General features: G+C 40.0%; 1 protein-coding gene across 9 annotated transcripts in view; it reads right to left on the reverse strand.

Annotated features, from left to right (window-relative positions):
* The window catches only part of HMGXB3 (HMG-box containing 3), an 83322-nt gene that overhangs the window by 30892 nt on the left and 32172 nt on the right, over nt 1-20258 (reverse strand). For all 9 annotated transcript variants that reach the window (XR_009518940.1, XR_009518938.1, XR_009518939.1 and 6 more), the window contains 4 exons: nt 19739-19866; nt 5055-5186; nt 3916-4100; nt 118-337 (listed from right to left, as the gene is read on the reverse strand). Coding sequence is in view for 6 of the 9 variants with exons in the window: in XM_060008539.2 (XP_059864522.1) it covers nt 118-337; nt 3916-4100; nt 5055-5186; nt 19739-19866 (665 nt within the window). In the remaining 3 variants the exon portion in view is untranslated. The remainder of the gene's footprint in view (nt 1-117; nt 338-3915; nt 4101-5054; nt 5187-19738; nt 19867-20258) is intronic.

The following is a 20258-nucleotide window of genomic DNA, read 5'->3' on the forward strand; positions in this document are numbered from 1 at the left end:
AGAAAGAGCCCTCCAGGTGGGCCTGGCCCCCTCTCAACCATACATGCTATCTTGCCATGGACAATGTTCCATACGCGATGGGACCCTTCCCTGACCCCAGCTACCAGGTGGCCTTACCAGGTACTGGCTGCACATCCAGGTTTTTGTCTTTCTCAGTGTTGACGACCACAGCTCCTCTCATGAGTGGTGGGAAGAAGGGGGCAATAACAGAGGCATCAAACTTGGTGATAGGGATGCTGGCGGGGAAGGCCACCTGCTCAATCACTTCTGTCTCCATCGTGGCCCAAAAGTCCTCCACATTTACCTCACTAGAGGCCAAGAAGTCAGGCCAGGTGAACTAAAAGGTCAGGACAAAAAGGTCAAACTGTAGGAGCCACAGAACGTCAGCAACACAACAGCCTACCTTCTCCATACAGGCTGAGCAGGGGGAAGGAGTCAGACAGCCACACACTGCCGGGATACCCCCGAATCTAACATCTTAGTGCCAAACTGCTCCTTGGCCTCATTCCTTTCTCCCACACCACAGCACTCCCCAAGACCTAAGTCTCTTCTGCGTCTATGCCTTTATTCATGTCCTCTTCCCTGCCTCGCCAGGAGAGGGCAGCTACCACTGCCTGTCATGTGCCAGACACCGACTAACTAACTACTACTATACAAGCCTGAGGGTGCCTGAGGTGAGAGCACTGGAGCGAGGGGCGGTCTGAACGAGAACGGGAACAAAGATCTAGTTCCAAAGCCCAAGCCCTTAATCCTTATGCCTGGCTGGCAGGAATCATCAGAATAAAACTTAGTGGCACTCCACCCACTTGCAAGGCCCTGTTGATCCCTCACCTCCTCCCGAAGGTCCTCCCAGACCATGCCAGCACATGGCTATCTCCTCTACGTGCAGCATGTACTTACCTACTGTAGACATTTAGCACTGCGCTACTCAATTTTTCTTCTTGTAAGCACTCTTATGCAGCCCTCAGAGTGAGACCCTGATCCTATTACCTCATCAGAATCATTTGCGATACTCAGCAATGCTGATATCCGGGCTGCACCTCCATCTGTATGAACTAAATCCCTAAGGCTGCATTTTTAAAAGATTCCCTAGGTGAGTGGTTCTCAAAGCGTGGACCCGTGGCATGAGCAGCACCTGGGAACTTGTTAGACATGCAAATGCTCAGCCCACTACAGACCCACTGAATCAGAAACCCTGGGGGTGGACCCCAGCAAGCCTCTCACACTAAAGTTTGCAAATCATTGCCCAATGTAATTCTTATGCCCACAAAGTCTGAGAACCATTGCTCCACATAGAGACGTCTCTTATCAGTCCAGAGGGTCCTCCTCTACCAGTCCCCAAGAGGCGTGCCCAACCCTACAATCTCCTCGTGGACGTTTGTTTTGTTCAATACCTTTCTGTTTTATTTCACTGACTTTAGAACACCCCCAGCCTGCTCTCCTCGTACGCACTACCCAACTCTGCACTCCACACACAAAAAGGAGAAAAAGTCCTGGTCTCTAGAAAGAAACACCCAGAAACAAAGATGAGAAGAGACACGCATACGTAAAGTGAAGGGAATGCTACTCCATTCTGTGAGGAGTGAGCCTTGATCGGAACAAGGCGGGTACCAGGCAGTACTAGGATATGTGAGTTTTTGCAGGGAGGCGGGCTTCTGTCTATTCTAGAGAGCAAAGAGTCAAAAGCCTGTGACCAGATGTGTTTAAAAAACAGAGCTCTGGGGCTTCCCTGGTGGCACAGTGGTTGAGAGTCCACCTGCCAATGCAGGGGACACAGGTTCGTGACCCTGTCTGGGAGGATCCCACATGCCGCGGAGCGGCTGGGCCCGTGAGCCATGGCCGCTGAGCCTGCGCGTCCGGAGCCTGTGCTCCGAAACGGGAGAGGCCACAACAGTGAGAGGGCCGTGTACCGCAAAAAAAAAAAAAAAAAAAAACCAGAGCTCAGGGTCCCAGGAGGTACTGGTGAGCATGGTGGTGCTTATGAGCTCAGATTCTGGAGTGAGGGAGCCAGACCAAGGTCAAATCCCAGCTCCACCCCTTCCTGACTGGATGAGCTTGGGCAAGCCCCCTTCATCTACAAAAATATCACAGGGTTGAGAAGTCAGCCAGAAAGTAATGCACTGAGTACAGAGTAAGAACTTGGTATATGTAATAAAATGCTCAATAAGTCATAGCTGCACTATTAATATTTCCATTAGACAAGCAGATTTGAATGAGTCTAGAAACAGCCTCTTTGTGAGATAACACACAAAAGCAAATTTTTTTTACAGTTCATTTTACCTACAGGGAACACTTCGAAGGCTCCAGTAGCATTATGCTTGTTTTCATATATCTCATTATACACCACCACCCTCAAAACAGAACTATTTGATCACCGTATGTACTTATTTTTTTAATTGGGAAGAGAAAGAGGAATATGCATTAAATCCCTCATATGCTCAGCTGGCCGTGTCAAAATACACCAGAGCTTTTCTCCAGAGGTCCTGTACCACTCCCGGGGGCAAACAAGTGAGCTGCAGGTCCAGTGCTTAAAGAGTCCCTGTGGTAGAGTTCAGACATGGAAAGCTACTACTAGCATGCTCACGGGGCACTCCACACCTACGCAGGCAGACCAGACCTCTCAGCATGAAGATGGGAAAGAGTTCACCTATGGGATTTTTGAAAAATTCCCTGTACCAGGTTAAATAATTTTCCCTATTAGTCTTAGTTTGTGAAGAGTTTTATCATAATGGGCGCTGAATAAAAAAGAAAGCCTTTTTTAGACATCCACTGAAATAATCATATGGGTTTTCTCCTTTAAACTGCTAAGTACTGAATTACATTAGTATATTTTCTAATGTTGAAACAATCTTGCCTTCCTGGGATAAGCTTAGTCATGATTTTATTTTACTCACTGTTGGATTTGTTCTGCAATTATCTTATTCAGAACTCTGACATCTATATTCATGAGTACTATCAGCCCAAATTTTCAGCTTATATTAAATGTATGGTTTTGTTTTCAGTTATATGGTCTTACACAACGACTTATATCCACTTTTGCTATTCTTCTACGACTGGAATCTTATTTCTTGGATAGTTGTTAGAATTAATGTATAAAGCCATCTGAGTTTGGTGTTACCTTTGTGTGAACATTTTTTAGTTAAGAACCTAAGTCAGATCAGTCCACTCTTCCTCAAAACCCTTCACGGGCTCTCCATCTCACTCAGTGGAAGTCCTTACAATGGCCCGGGCCACCCATAGCCTCTTGAACCTCACATATCCAACCACTCTACACCCTGCTCACAGAGCCAGCCACATCGGCCACCTTTCTGTTCCTCAACCACGCCCAGCAAACCCTCTTCAGATCCCATTCTTGCTGCTCCCTCTGCCTGGAATATTCCTCCCACTGAAAACTACACGGGCTTCAGAAGGCTCTACTCAAATGCCCTTGTGTCAGACAGGACTTCCCCGACTACCCTCTATAAAGCAGGAGCCCCTTCTTCCCACAATACTGCTCTCTTCCTTACCCTGCCTTACTGTTATTGTTACTTTAAATTAATGTATTACATATAATATATATTAATAGTATTTTAATATAATACACACAATTATTAATGTTTGTGTCCTGTCTCCCCAAATCAGAAAGTGAGCTCCATGAGCTCAAAAACTCCGTGGGTTTAACTGCCATTTCCCAAATGCCTAAAAAGTGCACCTAGAGTTCATGTTTAATAAATCTGTTGTTGAATAAGTAACAGGTGCCTCCATTTCCGCCTGGCCTGCCTTACATGAAAGCCTGGGAACTGGCAAGAAAAAGCTACTCACCTCACCCAGGAAAGAACCAGAGCCATCTGCTCCTGGAAACACCATGTAGGAAGGTGGCTGCCAAAGTGTGCAGACATTTCTAAAGGTCACCTGTGGTGACCAAGAGGCACTTACCTCCACACTCTTTAGTGCCAGCACGTTTTCTTCACTCCTCTGGGCAACTTCCACTTTGGGGGCCACACCACAGATGCCACAGATCATGTCATTGTAGTCTCGGACAGTGAGGCACTCAAAAGCCCAATAGCCATTGCACAGCAGCTCCTGCAGCTGGCTCAGCTCCTCTGAGGTAAGAGTCTTCTCTAGAAGGAGAGCAAGAGCTCTGAGAAGTTCACAGAAGAAGACCTGGAGGCCACAGGGGATGAGCAATGGCCAGCAAGAATAGCAATTCTGCAAGACTGCTTCTCTCCTAAGAACACCCAAGAGTACTAACCACCAAAGGGTCAGGCACCCTAGCCATTAGGTGTTCGGGTAGCAACTCAAAGGGCAATTCCAATGAGAGTTATAGCTGCCCTGTACTCAGCACCCACTAGGACCTAGATGCTATGCTGAGAGCTTTGAATACATTCTCTCATTTAACTCTCACATCTTTATGAGCCAAGAGTATTATTATCCTCACTGAATAACTGGAAAAACTGAGGCACAGAGAATAACTTACTCAAAACCACACTGCCACTAAGTGGTATAGTGCAGACTCAAACACAAACCTGTCTGACCCTAGAACCTTTCCTCTACTCCATCTGACCTCATAGCAGGGAAGGGGCAGGGGGCCTGGATTCTGTAGGAAGGGATGGAAAAAGCATAAACAGAAAGAAATGAGGAAAGCAAAGGGAAAAATAATTTCTAATAATAAGGAGGGTGGTGCCCACCTTCATGTCTCAGCATGAGCCTAGGAAATGGGAGCAGACCTCCAGAGGCTGTGTATTCAGAATGAGTCTGCTTAGCATGTAGTAACGCCAAGTCTACCTATGACCAAAGGATGAGCTTCTATGAAGTCTGTTTAATCTTGTGCTGAAGGTCTCTGAAGTCTATTTAATCTTGTGCTGAAGGTCTCTGGATACACGGAAAGACTCATGCTTTCCAAAGTTTGGCATTCGTAAAATTCAAGAGGAGGAGTGTGTTAGGAAGTCAAGAATGTCTTCTTTTCAAAGTATCAGACTCTCCTCCAAGGTAGTTATATTAACGAAAGCCCATCACTGAAAATTCCCAGGGAGCTTAGAACTAACCTTGGGGAAATGGAGGAAGCCAACCTTTACCTGTCTGATCCTGCACTGACTTCAGAAGAGTGCTGATGGATACTCTGGGGTCCTCTCCCAGCTTGATCTGGTTTCGGATTGCAAAAAGCAAGTCCAGGCTCACTAGCAGCTTGTTTCCCACATTAAAGAGACCTGCAGGTTAAAAAATGGCAACAGAGACATTCACTGTTAACAACATCCACAACTGCAAAAAACAGGAGACTAACTAAATGCCCACCGATGGGGGAACATTAAAAAATAAATTGTGGTACATTCATAAAATACAAAACTAGAGGTCACCTGCTAGTTGGTAACCTACAAGCAGCTGTGAAGGAAACTGTTTAATTGGATCCCACTGTACCCAGAGCACAGAGCAGCCTTTTCAGCATGCAGGGGCTGCTCAGAAACCTTGCCTAGAAGATGGCAGAAGAGAAGAACATGAGCTCATCTCTTCTTACGAAAACACCAAAATCACAACTAACTGCTGGAACAACCATCAACAAAAAAACCCACTGGAACCTACCCAAAAAAGCTATCCTACATCCAAAGAAAGTGTAGAACCCACAACAAGATGGTAGGAGGGGAGCAATCACAATAAGATCAAATCCCACACTGCCAAATGGGCGACCCACAAATTGGAAAATAATTATATCGTAGAGGTTCTCCCACAGGAGTGAAAGTTCTGAGCCTCACATTAGGCTCCCCAGCCTGGGGGTCTGGGAATGAGAGGACGAGCTCCCAGAGCATCTGGCTTTGAAGGCCAGAGGCGACTGACTGCAGGAATTCAGCAGAACAGAGGGAAACAAACTCTAATCTCAGAGGGTGCACACAAGGTCTTGTGCACACCAGGACCCAGGAGAAAAAGCGGTGACCTCCTAAGACCCTGAGCCAGACCTACCTGCTGGTATTAGAGGGTCTCCTGTGGAGGCAAGGTCGGCTGTGGCTCACTGCAGGGACAGACACTGGTGGCAGTAATTCTGGGGAGTACTAATTGGCATGAACCCTCCTGGAGGCTGCCATTTTCTCACCAAAACCCGGCCCCACCCAACAACCTGCAGGATCCAGTGCTGGGATGCCTCAGGAAAAACCACCAACAGATCAGGAACACAGCCCCACCCATCAGCAGACTGACTGCCTAAAATCTTCCTGAGCACACAGCTGCCTGCTAAACACACCCCTTGACACAGCCCTGCCCACCAGAGGGACAAGACCCAGCTAGACCAACCAATGTGCAGCGACCAGTCCCTCCCACCAGGAAGCCTGCACAAGCCTTGCAAACTGGCCTCATCCACCAGGAGGCAACAGCAAAAGCAAGAAGAACTACAACCCTGCAGCCTGTGGAATGGAAACCACACTCACAGAAAGTTAGACAAAAACGAGACAGCAGAGGAATATGTCCCAGACGAAGGAACAAGATATAACCCCAGAACAACTAAGTGAAGTGGAGATAGGAAATCTACCCAAAAAAGAATTCAGAGTAATGATAGTAAAAAGAATTCAGAGTAATGATCCAAGATCTCGGAAAAAGAATGGAGGCACAGGTGAAGATAAAAGAAATGTTTAACAAAGACCTAGAAGAACTAAAGAACAAACAGAGATGAACAATATAATAATTGAAATAAAAAATACACTAGAAGGAATCTATAGGAGAATAAGCGAGGCAGAAGAATGGATAAGTGAGCTGGAAGACAGAATGGTGGAAATCACTGCTGCAGAACAGAATAAAGAATAAAAAGAAATGAGGACAGTCTAAGAAACCTCTGGGACAACATCAAATGCACCAACATTTGCATTATAGTGGTCCCAGAAGGAGAAGAGAGAGAGAGAGAACCTGAGAAAATATCTGAAGAGATATAGCTGAAAATTTCCCTAACATGAGAAAGGAAACAGTCACCCAAGTCCAGGAAGCGGAGAGTCCATACAGGATAAACCCAAGGAGGAACATGCCGAGACACATAGTAACCAAACTGACAAAAATTAAAGGCAAAGAGAAAATATTTAAAGCAACAAATAATATACAAGGGAATTTTCGTAAGATTATTACCTGATTTTTCAGCAGAAACTCTGCAGGCCATGAGGGAATGGCACGATATATTTAAAGCGATGGAAGAGAAGAAACTACAACCAAGAATACTCTACCCAGCAAGGCTCTCATTCAGATTTGACGGAGAAATCAAAAGCTTTACAGACAAGCAAAAGCTAAGAAAATTCAGTACTAACAGACCAGCTTTGCAACAAATGTTAAAGTACCTTCTCTAGGTGGAAAAGAAAAGACCAAAACTAGAAACAAGAAAATTACAAATGGGAAAGCTCACTGGTAAGGGTAAACATACAGTAAGGGTGGGAAATAATCCACACACAAATATGATATCAAAACCAGCAATCATGAGGAGTGTACAAATGCAGGATATTGGAAATGCACTTGAAATTAAAAGACCAGGAAGTTACAACAATCTTGTTTATATATAGACTGCTATATCAAAACCACATGGTAACAGCAAACCAAAAGTATACAGCAGATACACACACAAAAAAGAAAAAAGAATCCAAACACAACACTAAAGTTAGTCATCAAATCACAAGAAGAGAACAAAAGAGGAAGGGAAGAAAAAAGACCTACAAAAACAAATCCAAGACAATTAACAACATGGCAATAAGAACACAGATATTGACAATTACCTTAAAAGTAAGTGGATTAAATGTTCCAACCAAAAGACATAGACTGGCTGAATGGATACAAAAACAAGACCCATATATATGCTGTCTACAATAGACACACTTCAGTTCTAGGGACACATAACAGACTGAAAGTGAGGGGATGGAAAAAGGTATTCAATGCAAATGGAAATCAAAAGAAAGCTGGAGTACCAATACTCATATCAGACAAAATAGACTTTAAAATAAAGACTATTACAAGAGACAAAGATGATCAAGGGATCAATCCAAAAAGAAGATATAAGAATTGTAAATATATATGCACCCAACATAGAAGCACCTCAATATATAAGGCGAATGCTAACAACCGTAAAAGGAGAAATCAATGTAACACAATTTAATAGTGGGGACTTTAACACCCCACTTACATCAATGGACAGATCATCCAGACGGAAAATCAATAAGGAAACACAGGCCTTAAATGACACATTAGACCAGATGGACTTAATTGATATTCAGAGAGCATTCCATCCAAAAGTAGCAAAATACACATTCTTTTCAAGTACACATGGAACATTCTCCAGGATTCATCACATGTTGGGTGACAAAGCAAGCCTCAGTAGATTTAAGAAAACTGAAATCATATCAAGCATCTTTTCCAACCACAATGCTATGAGATTAGAAATCGATCGCAAGAAAAAAAACTAAAAAAACACAAACATATGGAGGCTAAACAATATGCTACTAAACAACCAATGGATCACTGAAGTAATCAAAGAGGAAATCAAAAAATACCTAGAAACAAACGCAAATGAACGCACGATGATCCAAAACCTATGGGACGCAGAAAAAACAGTTCTATGAGGGAAGTTTATAGCAATACAATCTTACCTCAGGAAACAAGAAAAATCTCAAATAAACAAGCTAACCTTACATACCTAAAGCAACTACAGAAAGAATAACAATCAAAACCCAAAGTTAGTAGAAGGAAGGAAATCATAAAGATTAGAGCAGAAATGAATGAAATAGAGACAAAGAAAACAATAGAAAAGAACAATGAAACTAAAAGCTTGTTCTTTGAGAAGGTAAACAAAACTGATAAACCTTTAGCCAGATGCATCAAGAAAAAAAACGGAGAGGGCTCAAGACAATAAAATTAGAAATGAAAAAGGAGAAGTTACAACTCACACCAGAGAAACACAAAGGATCATAAGAGACTACTACAAGCAATTATATGCCAATAAAATGGACAACTTAGAAGAAACGGACAAATACTTAGAAAGGTACAATCTCCCAGGACTGAAGCAGGAAGAAATAGAAAATATGAACAGACCACTCACAAATACTGACATTGAAACTATGATTTAAAAACTCCCAACAAACAAAAGTCCAGGACCAAATGGCTTCACAGGCAAATTCTATCAAACATTTAGAGACGAGTTAACACCTATCCTTCTGAAACTATTCCAAAACATTGCAGAGGAAGGAACACTCCCAAACTCATTCTGAGGTCACCATCACCCTGATACCAAAACCAAAGATACCACAAAACAAAACAAAAAGCAAACAAAAAAAACCACAGGCCGATATCACTGATGAAGATGCAAAAATCCTCAACAAAATACTGGGTTGGCCTAGAAGTTCCTTCAGCTTTTAAGAAAAAATTAAAGACGCATTTTTCATTTTCACCAAGAACTTCCTTGAACAATATATTCAGCCTTTCGTTCCACTACCTTCTGCCATTTTTCAGGCAACTTCATAATTCCATCTTTCCAAAACTTTTTACCTTTTTGAGCAAAGAACTGTTCCAGGTACTTTTTACAGTCTTCCAGGAAACTGAAATTTTTTTCCATTAAGAGAATTTTGTAAAGACATAAACCAATGGAAATCCAAAGGTGCAATGTCTGGTGAATATAGTGATGAATGAGAACTTCCCAGCCAAGCTGTAACATTTTTTGCCTGGTCATCAAACATGTGGTCTTGCATTATCCTGATGGAAGATAATGCGTTTTCTGTTGACTAATTCCGGACGCTTTTTGTCAATGCTGCTTTCAGTTGGTCTAACTGGAGCAGTACTTGTTTGAATTAATCGTTTGGTTTTCAGGAAGGAGCTAATAATAGAGGACCCCCTTTCAATCCCACCCATACACATGTCACCTTCTTTACATGAAGACCGGCTTTTGGTGGTGGTTGCCCCATGATCTCTTCCGTTCCACATTATCGTACAGTATCCACTTTTCGTTGCCCGTCACAATTTGTTTTAAAAATGGCAACGTTTTTACTGTTTAAATAGAGAACTGCATGTGGAAGGTTTTTTGTGCTTGGCTTATGCGGAACCCGAACATCAAAGTGATTAACATAACCAAGCTGATACAAATGATTTTCAATGCTTGATTTGGATATTTTGAGTATGTCGGCTATCTCCTGCATGGTATAACGTTGACTGTTCGCAATTAATGTCTCGATTTGATCTCTATCAACTTCAACTGGTCTACCCAACCATGGAGCATTGTCCAGCGAGAAATCTCTAGCACAAAACTTTGCAAACCACTTCTGACACATTCGATCAGTCACAGCACCTTCTTCATACACTGCACAAATATTTTGCGTTTCAGTTGCGTTTTTACCTTTCTTGAAATAATAAAGCATAACACGCCAAAAATGTTGCTTTTTTCTTCCATCTTCAATATTAAAATGGCTACGCAAAAATTCAACAATCCTGATAAGTTTTTGTTTAAATGAACGCTGATATGACAGCTGTCATGATACAATCTAACGGAATTGTTTTGAATGAAGTTAAAGACAACTAAGGGCTACTAGAGCCATCTTACGGAAAAACACAAACGAGCATTTTGGCCAACCCAATACTAGCAAACTGACTTCAACAATACATTAAAAGGATCATACGCCATGATCAAGGGGGATTTATTTATCCCTGGGATGCAAGGATTTTTCAATATCTGCAAATCAATCAGTGTGATACACAACATTAACAAACTGCAGAATAAAAACCATATGATCATCTCAATAGATGCAAAAAAAAAATTTTTGACAAAAATTCAACATCTATTTATGATAAAAACTCTCTAGAAAGTGGGCCTAGAGGGAACATAGCTCAACATAATGAAGGCCATATATGACAAACCTACAGATAACATACTCAGCAGTGAAAAACTGAAAACATTTCCTCTAAGATCAGGAACAAAACAAGGAGGCCCACTCTCGTCACTTTTAGTCAACAAAGTTTCGGAAGTTCTAGCCATGGCAATCAGAGAAGAGAAAGAAATAAAAGCAATCCAAATTGGAAATGAAGTAAAACTGTCACCATTTGGAGATAACATGATATTATATATAGAAAATCCTAAAGATGCTACCAGGAAACTACTAGAGCTCACTGATGAATTCAGTCAAGTTTCAGGATACAAAATTAATACACAGAAATCTCTTGCATTCCTATACACTAACAACAAAAGATCAGAAAGAGAAATTAAAGAAACAATCCCATTTACCATCACATCAAAAAGAACAAAATATCTAGGAATAAACCTACTTAAGCAGGCAAAGGAGCTTTACTCTGAAAACTATAAGACACTGTCAAAAGAAACTGAAGGTGACACAAAAGATAGAAAGATATACCATGTTCTTGGATGGAAGAATCAATATTGTCAAAATAACTATATTACCCAAGGCAATCTACAGATTCAATATGCAATCCCTATCAAATTACCAGCAGCATTTTTTACAGAACCAGAACAAAGATTTTTAAATTTGTATGGAGACACAAAATACTCCGAACAGAGAGTTAAATCACAAGGGAACCCCCATAAGGCTTTCAGCTGATTTCTCTACAGAAACACTGCAGGCCAGAAGGGAGTGGCAAAATATATTCAGTCTTGAAAGGGAAAAATTTGCAATCTAGAATACTCTACCCAGCAAGATTATCATATTTAGAATAGGAGGAGAAATAAAGAATTTCTCAGACAAGCGAAAACTAAAAGAATACAGAGATACTAAATCTACCCTGAAAGAAATATTGTAAGGTCTTCTCTAAATAAAAAAGCAAGAAGATATAGGAAAAAGGAAATCACAGTTGGAAAGTAAATCACTTAAATAAGCCAGTATACAGATCAAAAATAATATCTATTTGTGAAAGTGACGATAAACACAAGGAACAGCAAGAGGATAGGCATGAAGATGTAAAAGGGACATCAGAATCATAAAATCTGGGGGACAACAGTAAAAAAATTTAGCTTCTTTTTTTTAAGAATGTGTTTGACCCTATATGTCTAAAGCAAGCGGATATAGGAAGGGGTTAATGTACTTGAAAAAGAGGGTAACCACAAATCAAAAACATACAATAGATTCACAAAAAAACAAAAAGAACACAAGCATAAAATAAAAGGAAATCATCAAATGACAAAAAGTAAAACAAAAAGAAAGGAACAAAAAAGAAAAATAGAGCCAGGAGGAAAACAAGGTTTAAAATGGCAATAAATACATATTTATCAATAATTACCTTAAATGTCAATGAATTAACTGTTCCAATCAAAAGACAGAGTGGCAGACTGGACTAAAAAAACAAGAGCCTACAATATGCTGCCTATGAGACCCACTTTAGGGCAAAGGACACACATAGATTGAAAGTGAGGAGATGGAAAAAGATATTTCATGCAAATGGAAATACAAGAAAGCAGGGGTCGCAATACTCATATCACACAAAACAGACTTTAAAACAAAGGCCATAAAGAAGATAAAGAAGGACATTATATAACGATAAAGGGATCAACACAAGAGGATATTACACTCATTAACATATATGCACCCTATACAGGAGCACCTAAATACACAGAATATTAACAGACATAAAGGGAGAAACTGATAGGACTACGATAATAGTAGGAGACTTTAACACCCCACTCATATTAATGGACAGATCTTCTAGACAGAAAATCAATAAGGCAACAGATTCAAAATGATACAACAGAACAGTTAGACTTGATTATTTCAGGATATTACATCCAAAAAACTCAGAATACACATTCTTTTTGAGGGCACATGGAACATTCTCGAGGATTGACCACATACTAGGGCATAAAACTAACCAACAAATTTAAGAGTATAGAAATTATTGCAAGCATCTTCTCTGACCACAATGGCATGAAAGTAGAAATTAGCCACAGGAAAAGAAATGAGAAAAAAACGATTACATGAAGACTAAACTACGTGTTACTAAAAAACCAATGGGTCAATGAGGAAATCAAAAAGGAAATTTTAAAATGCCTTGAGGCAAATGACAATGAAAACACAACCATACAAAATCTATGGGATGCACCAAAAACAGTTCTTAGAGGGAAGCTCACAGCTATACAAGCCTTCCTCAAAAAACAAGAAAAATCTCAAACAACCTAATCTACCACCTAAAAGACTTAGAAAAATAAGAACAAACAAAACCTAGTCAGCAGAAGGACGGAAATAATAGAGATGAGAGAAGAAATAAAATAGAGATTTAAAAAAATAGAAAAAAAAAACGAATAAAACCAAGAGCTGGTTCTTTGAAAGGGTAAACAAAATTGACAAACCTCTGGCCATTCTCACCAAGATGAAAAGAGAACCCAAATAAACAAAATAAGAAACAGAAAAGGAGAAATCTCAACTGATACCACAGAAATACAAAAAAACACAAAAGAATACTATGAACAATCATATGCCAACAAATTCAACAACCAAGAAGAAATGGACAACTTTCTAGAAACATACAGCCCACCAAAACTGAATCAAGAAGAAACAGATACTTTGAACAGATCAATCACTGGAACTGAAATAGAATATGTAATTTAAAAAACTATCTACAAACAAAAGTCCAGGGCCAGATGGCTTCACAGGCAAATTCTACCATACAAAGAGAAACTTTTACTGATCCTTCTCAAACTCTTCCAAAAGACTGAAGAGGAGGGAACACTCCCAAAGATATTCTATGAAGCCACCATCACCCTGATACCAAAACCAGACAAAGATACCACCAAAAAAGAAAACTACAGGCCAATATCTTTGATGAACAAAGATGCAAAAATTCTCAACAAAACACTAGCAAACCGAATACAATGCATAAAAAAGATCATACACCACAACCAAGTGGAATTCACCCCAAGTTCACAAGGATGGACCAACATACAAAAAATAAATGTGCTATACCACGTTAACAAAAGAAAAGACAAAAACCACATGATCATCTCAATAGATGCAGAAAAAGCATATGACTAAATTCAACATCCATTCATGATAAAAACTCTTACCAAAATGGGCATAGAGGGAACATATCTCAACATAATAAAAGCTATTTATGACAAGCCTTCCTGCTAAAATCTGGAATAAGACAAGGATGTCCACTCTCACCACTTCTATTCAACATAGTATTGGAAGTCCTAGCTACAGCAATCAGACAAGAAAAAGAAATAAAAGGTAAACAAATTGGAAGGGAAGAGGTAAAACTGTCACTATATGCACATGACATGATGCTATACATAGAAAACGCTGGAGACTCCACACAGAAACTAACAGAACTGATAAATGAATTTAGCAAGGCAGCAGGATACAAGATTAACATACAGAAAGAGATTGCATTTCTTTACAACAACAATGAAATAGCAGAAAGGGAATGTGAAAAAAACAATACCTTTTAAAATCACACCCCCAAAAAACCCAAAATACAAAACTTAGGAATAAACCTGACCAAGGAAGTGAAAGACTTATATGCTGAGAATTAAAAAACATTAATAAAGGAAACTGAAGATGATTCAAAGAAATGGAAAGATATCCCATGCTCTTGGACTGGAAGAATTAATATTGTTAAAATGGCAACTACCCAAAGCAATCTACAGATTTAATGGGATCCCTATCAAATCACCCAGGACATTTTTCACAGAACGATAACAAATAATCCTAAAATTTATATGGAATCACAAAAGACCCAGAATTGCTAAAGCAATCCTGAGGAAAAGGAACAAATCAGGAGGCATAACCCTTCCAGACTTCAGACAATACTTCAAAGCTACAGTAATCAAAACAGTGTGGTACTGGCACAAAAACAAACAGATCAACGGAACAGAACAGAGAGCCCAGAAATAAACCCACACCCCCATGGCCAATTAATCTTCAACAAAGGAGGCAAGAATATACAATGGGAAAAAGGAAGTATCTTCATCAAGTGGTGCTGGGTAAGTTGGACAGCTGCCTGTAAATCAATGAAGTTAGAACACACCCTCACACCATGCACAAAAATAAACTCAAAATGGCTTAAAGACTTAAATATAAGACAAGACCCCATAAAATTCCTAGAAGAGACTGTAGGCAAAACATTCTCTGATAGAAAGTGTACCACTATTTTCTTAGGTCTCCCAAGGCAACAGAAAATAAACAAAATAAAAACAAAAATAAACAAATGGGAGTCCGCCTGCCGATGCAGGGGACACGGGTTCGTGCCCCGGTCCAGGAGGATCCCACATGCCGTGGAGCAGCTGGGCCCGTGAGCCATGGCCGCTGAGCCTGCGCGTCCGGAGCCTGTGCTCCGCAACGAGAGAGGCCACAACAGTGAGAGGCCCGCGTACCGCAAAAAATAAAAAAATAAACAAATGGGACCTAATCAAATTTACAAGCTTTTGCACAGCAAAGGAAACCATAAACAAAACGAAAAGACAACTTATGGAATGGGAAAAAATATTTGCGAACAATGTGACCAGCAAGGGCTTAACTTCCAAAATATACAAACAGTTCATACAACTCAACAACAACCAAAGAAAAAAACCAAACAGCCAAATCAAAAAATGGCTAGAAGACCTAAATAGACATTTATCCAAAGAAGACAGATAGATGGTCAATAGGCACATGAAATGATGTTCAACATCACTAATTATTAGAGAAATGCAAATCAAAACTACAGTGAGGTACCACCAACTCACACCAGTCAGAATGGCCATCATTAAAAAGTCTATACACAATAAATGCTGGAGAGGGTGTGGAGAAAAGGGAACCCTCCTACACTGTTGGTGGGAATGCAAGTTAGTGCAGCCACTATGGAAAAGAGTATGGAAAACTAAAAAGATATTACCATATGATCCCACGCCTGGGCATATATCTGGAAAAAGACGTAGTTCAAAAGGATACACGTGGGCTTCCCTGGTGGCGCAGTGGTTGAGAGTCCGCCTGCCAATGCAGGGGACACGGGTCCGTGCCCCAGTCTGGGAACATCCCACATACACAATACACTACTCAGCCATAAAAAAATAATGGCACATGCAGCAACATGAATACAACTAGAGATTACCATACCAAGTGAAGTAAGTCCGAAAGAGAAAGACAAATACCGTACGATATCACTTATATGTGGAATCTAAAATAGGGCACAAATGAACCTATCTATGAAACAGAAACAGACTCGGACACAGAGAACAGATTTGTGGTTGCCAAGGGGGAAGAGAGGTAGGGGAAGGATGGACTGGGAGTTGGGGTTAGTACATATTACATATAGACTGGATAAGCAACAAGGTCCTACTGTATAGCGCAGGGAACTATATTCAATATCCTGGGATAAACCATAATGGAAAAGAATATTTAAAAAGGATGTATATATGTATATAACTGAGTCACTCTGCTGTACAGCAGAAATTAACACAACATTGTAAATCAACTATACTTCAATACAAAATAAATTTTAAAAAAATGATATTTCAGTTTTTACCTATCAAATTGACAAAATGTAAAAAATTATAATACTAATCTACAAAAAGTTCCTAAAGTTAATAAGTGAGTTTTGCAAGGTCACTGAATAAAATCAATAGACAAAACCCAATTGTATTTCTATACTAGCACTGAACAGTTAGAAATTGAACCATGTCATTTAGTATAAGCTAACAAAATATGTACCGGAACTATATGCTGGAAACAACAAAACACTGATGAGAAAAACAAAAGAAAATGTAATAAAATGGAGAGATAGACCATGTTCACGGATTGGAAGACTCAGTATCTTTAAGCATGTCAAACATCCCCAAACCGATATACAGATTTAACACAATCCCAATTAAAATTCTAGCAGGGGGGCTTCCCTGGTGGCGCAGTGGTTGAGAGTCCGCCTGCCGATGTGGGAGACGCGGGTTCATGCCCCGGTCTGGGAGGATCCCACGTGCCGCGGAGCAGCTGGGCCCGTGAGCCGTGGCCGCTGAGCCTGCGCGTCCAGAGCCTGTGCTCCGCAACGGGAGAGGCCACAACAGTGAGAGGCCCGCGTACAGCAAAAAAAAAAAAAAAAAATTCTAGCAGGATTCTGTAGACACTAACAAGCTGATTCTAAAATTTATATGGGAATGCAAGAAACTAAACAGTTAAAACAATTCAGGAAAAACAAGGTTGGAGGATTCACACTACCTGACTATAAGACTTACTACAAAGCTGCAGTAATCAAGACAACGTGCGGTATTTGCTAAAGGATAGACAGCATAAACCAATAGAACAGGGTGCAGAAATAGACCCACACATACATGGTCAATCGATTTCCAATAAAGGAGCAAAGGCAATTCAAAGGAGAAAGGACTACTTTTCAACAAATGGTGAAAGAAATGGATGTCCAAATGGAGAAAAAAACCTTCAATCTGGGCCTCATACTTTATATAAAAATCAATTAAAAATGGATCATAGACTTAAATGTAAACGATAAATTATAAAATTTTTAGCAGAAAACATAGGAAAAATACTTATGACCTCCACCTAGGTAAAGACATCTTAGCAATAACATCAAAAACAATCTCTAAAAGAAAAAAATGATGAATTGGTCCTTAATTAAGAACTTTCGCTCTGTGGGAGATTGTGTTAAGAGAATGAGACTACAAGCCACAGACCATAATAAAGTATAAAGTATCTGCAAATCACTTATCTGACAAAGGACCTGTATCCAGACTATATAAAGAACATTTAAAACTCAACAGCAAGAAAACAACCCAGTTCAATGGGCCAAAGATGGAACAGGTACTTCACCAAAGAAATACAGATGGCAAATAAGCCCATGAAAAGATGCTCAACATCATTAGTCATTGAGGAAATAGAAACTGAAACCACAATGAGTTACTACTACACACACCTATTAGAATGGCTAAAACACACACAAAAAACTAGACATTACCAAGTGCTGACAAGTGAGGCAAACTGGAACTCTCACCCATTGTTAGAGGGAATGAAAAATGGCAGCAACATTTAGGTAAACGGTTTGGCGATTTCTTATAAAATTAAATATACACTTATCACATGGCACAGCAATCTGACTCCTAGGGTATTTACCCAAAAGAAATGAAAATTTTTGTTTACACAAAAGCCTATACATGAACAGATGTAGAGAACAAACATACGGATACCAAAGAGGAAAGGGGGGTGTGTGTGGAATGAATTGGGAGATTGGGATTGCCATATATACACTATTGATACTATGTATAAAAGAGATAACTAACGAGAACCTACTGTATAGCACAAGGAACTCTACTCAGTGCTCTGTGGTGACCTAAATGGGAAGGAAATCCAAAAAGGAGGGGATATATGTATACGTATAGCTGATTCACTTTGCTGTATAGTAGAAACTAACACAACATTGTAAAGCAACTGTCCTCCAATAATAAAAAAAAGCCTATACATGAATGTTTACAGCAACTCTATTCATAACTGCCAAAGACTGGTAAAATCCCAAACGTCCTTCAAGGAGTGAACAGATAAATCAAGTGTGGTGCTCCACACAATGGAAAGCTACTCAACAATAAAAAGGAACAATCTACTGATACAAAGAACAATATGGATGAATTTCAAAGGCATTACACTTAGTGAAAGAAGCCAAACTCAAAATGGTACTATAGATTTGTATGATGCTCTGGAAAGATAGAACTATACGGAATGAAGAAAACATCAAATGGTTGCTAGAGGTTAGGGGTGAGGGGTGGGTTTGATTACAAAGGGACAGAAAAAGAATGTTGTGAGGTGATGGAACTGTTCTATATACTGATTGTGGTGGGAGTTACACAACTCAGTGCATTTGTCAGAACTCACAGAACTGCACAACAGCAAAGCAAATTTTACTGCATGTAAATTTAAAGTTAAAATTAAAAAATATATATATAAACCCTAGGTATTACAGGCTGAGACAGACTGCAGGGAAATGGCATTCTCATTAACTGCTGACAAGAGCATAAAGTAGTACAAACTCAATCTGGCAAAACAAGACAATAAAAGCATGAATTCAAAATAAGGCACCATAAGATTCTGAAGACAAGGAGAGTAATAAATACTCTTTAATCTTCAGCACTCCATTCTACATATAAAACCCAAGATTCAAATTTTCAGAGTGGTTGGTACATGGTCAGTGTTCAATGAATGATGCTGATGAATGAATGGAAGGAAAGGGTGAATATGCAGCAATTCCACTTTTGGGCATTTGCCCAAAGGAAATAATTAAGGCTGTACAAAAGACTTAATTATTAAGAGGACTATAAAATGCAACATCACACACTCCTTAAAAATGGTCATGTATTTCTCCACTTGCTGGCATAGGAAGATGTCCATGATACATCACTGTATTTAAAAAGAACACTCCAAAACAACATCCAGCACAGCCCCACTTTTGTTCAAAGAAAAACTATAGATCTATAAATCCTATATCTTCTTTTATTCTGCAGGGATGAATAACACATCTGAAAGACTACAGAGCACAATATTAAGTGTTCATCTCACGGCAGTAGGATTACTAGTGATTTTTAGTTTCTTTTTACTTGTCAGCATTTTGTTTTTTCCACAACGAAGATCTGTTATTTTACAATTAACTTTGTTTAAAGAGCACTGATAAGAGAGTCCTAACACTTCTGAGATAAACGGAATCTTCTGGGGCTGAGATATCCAGGAGGAAAAACCACCCTCTTCCTCAGAAGCCCTATCTGAGAGAAGATCCAGTCTCAAAGGACTAGAGGTCTGACCCACAGACGCTGTTCTCAAACATGCCCTCTGAGGGAAAAAAGGCTGGCACCCACCTGTATAGATGTCCATGAAGCTGTGCAGGGCCAAACAATGGGGATTCAGACACATCTTCACCTGGGCAGTCACCACCTGCAGCCAGCTGGCTGTCAGCAGCCAGCACTCCTGGGGCCCGGCCAGGGAGCTAGTACCAAGAACATCAACAAAAAAACAGAAGGGAAATCAACTTACTGCAGTTCCTGGGCTCAATGATCAATGGCAAAAATCCTCAAGACTTTAAATATAGTAGGCAAATGAAGGTGTTGGACCTTGCGTTCCAAGGATTTTCTAGGTGGGTGTTCCCACTTCCCTGGACTGGCCTATAGAATCACCCCTCAAGTTAATATAATTCTGAACTTATAACCCAATTTAACCAACCCCAATGAATTCCCAAATCCAAGCATTATGCCAGGCAGTCCAGAAGTAAACTAAATCCTAAGTTGGTGATAGTAACATTTCAATAGAAATGATGGATAATCAGTATTATCATTATTATTTTATTTCTGACAATTGGAAAAGTAAAGGAAACCTTAAGAA

This window comes from Delphinus delphis, chromosome 3 (assembly GCF_949987515.2).
Source record: "Delphinus delphis chromosome 3, mDelDel1.2, whole genome shotgun sequence".
NCBI lineage: Eukaryota > Metazoa > Chordata > Mammalia > Artiodactyla > Delphinidae > Delphinus > Delphinus delphis.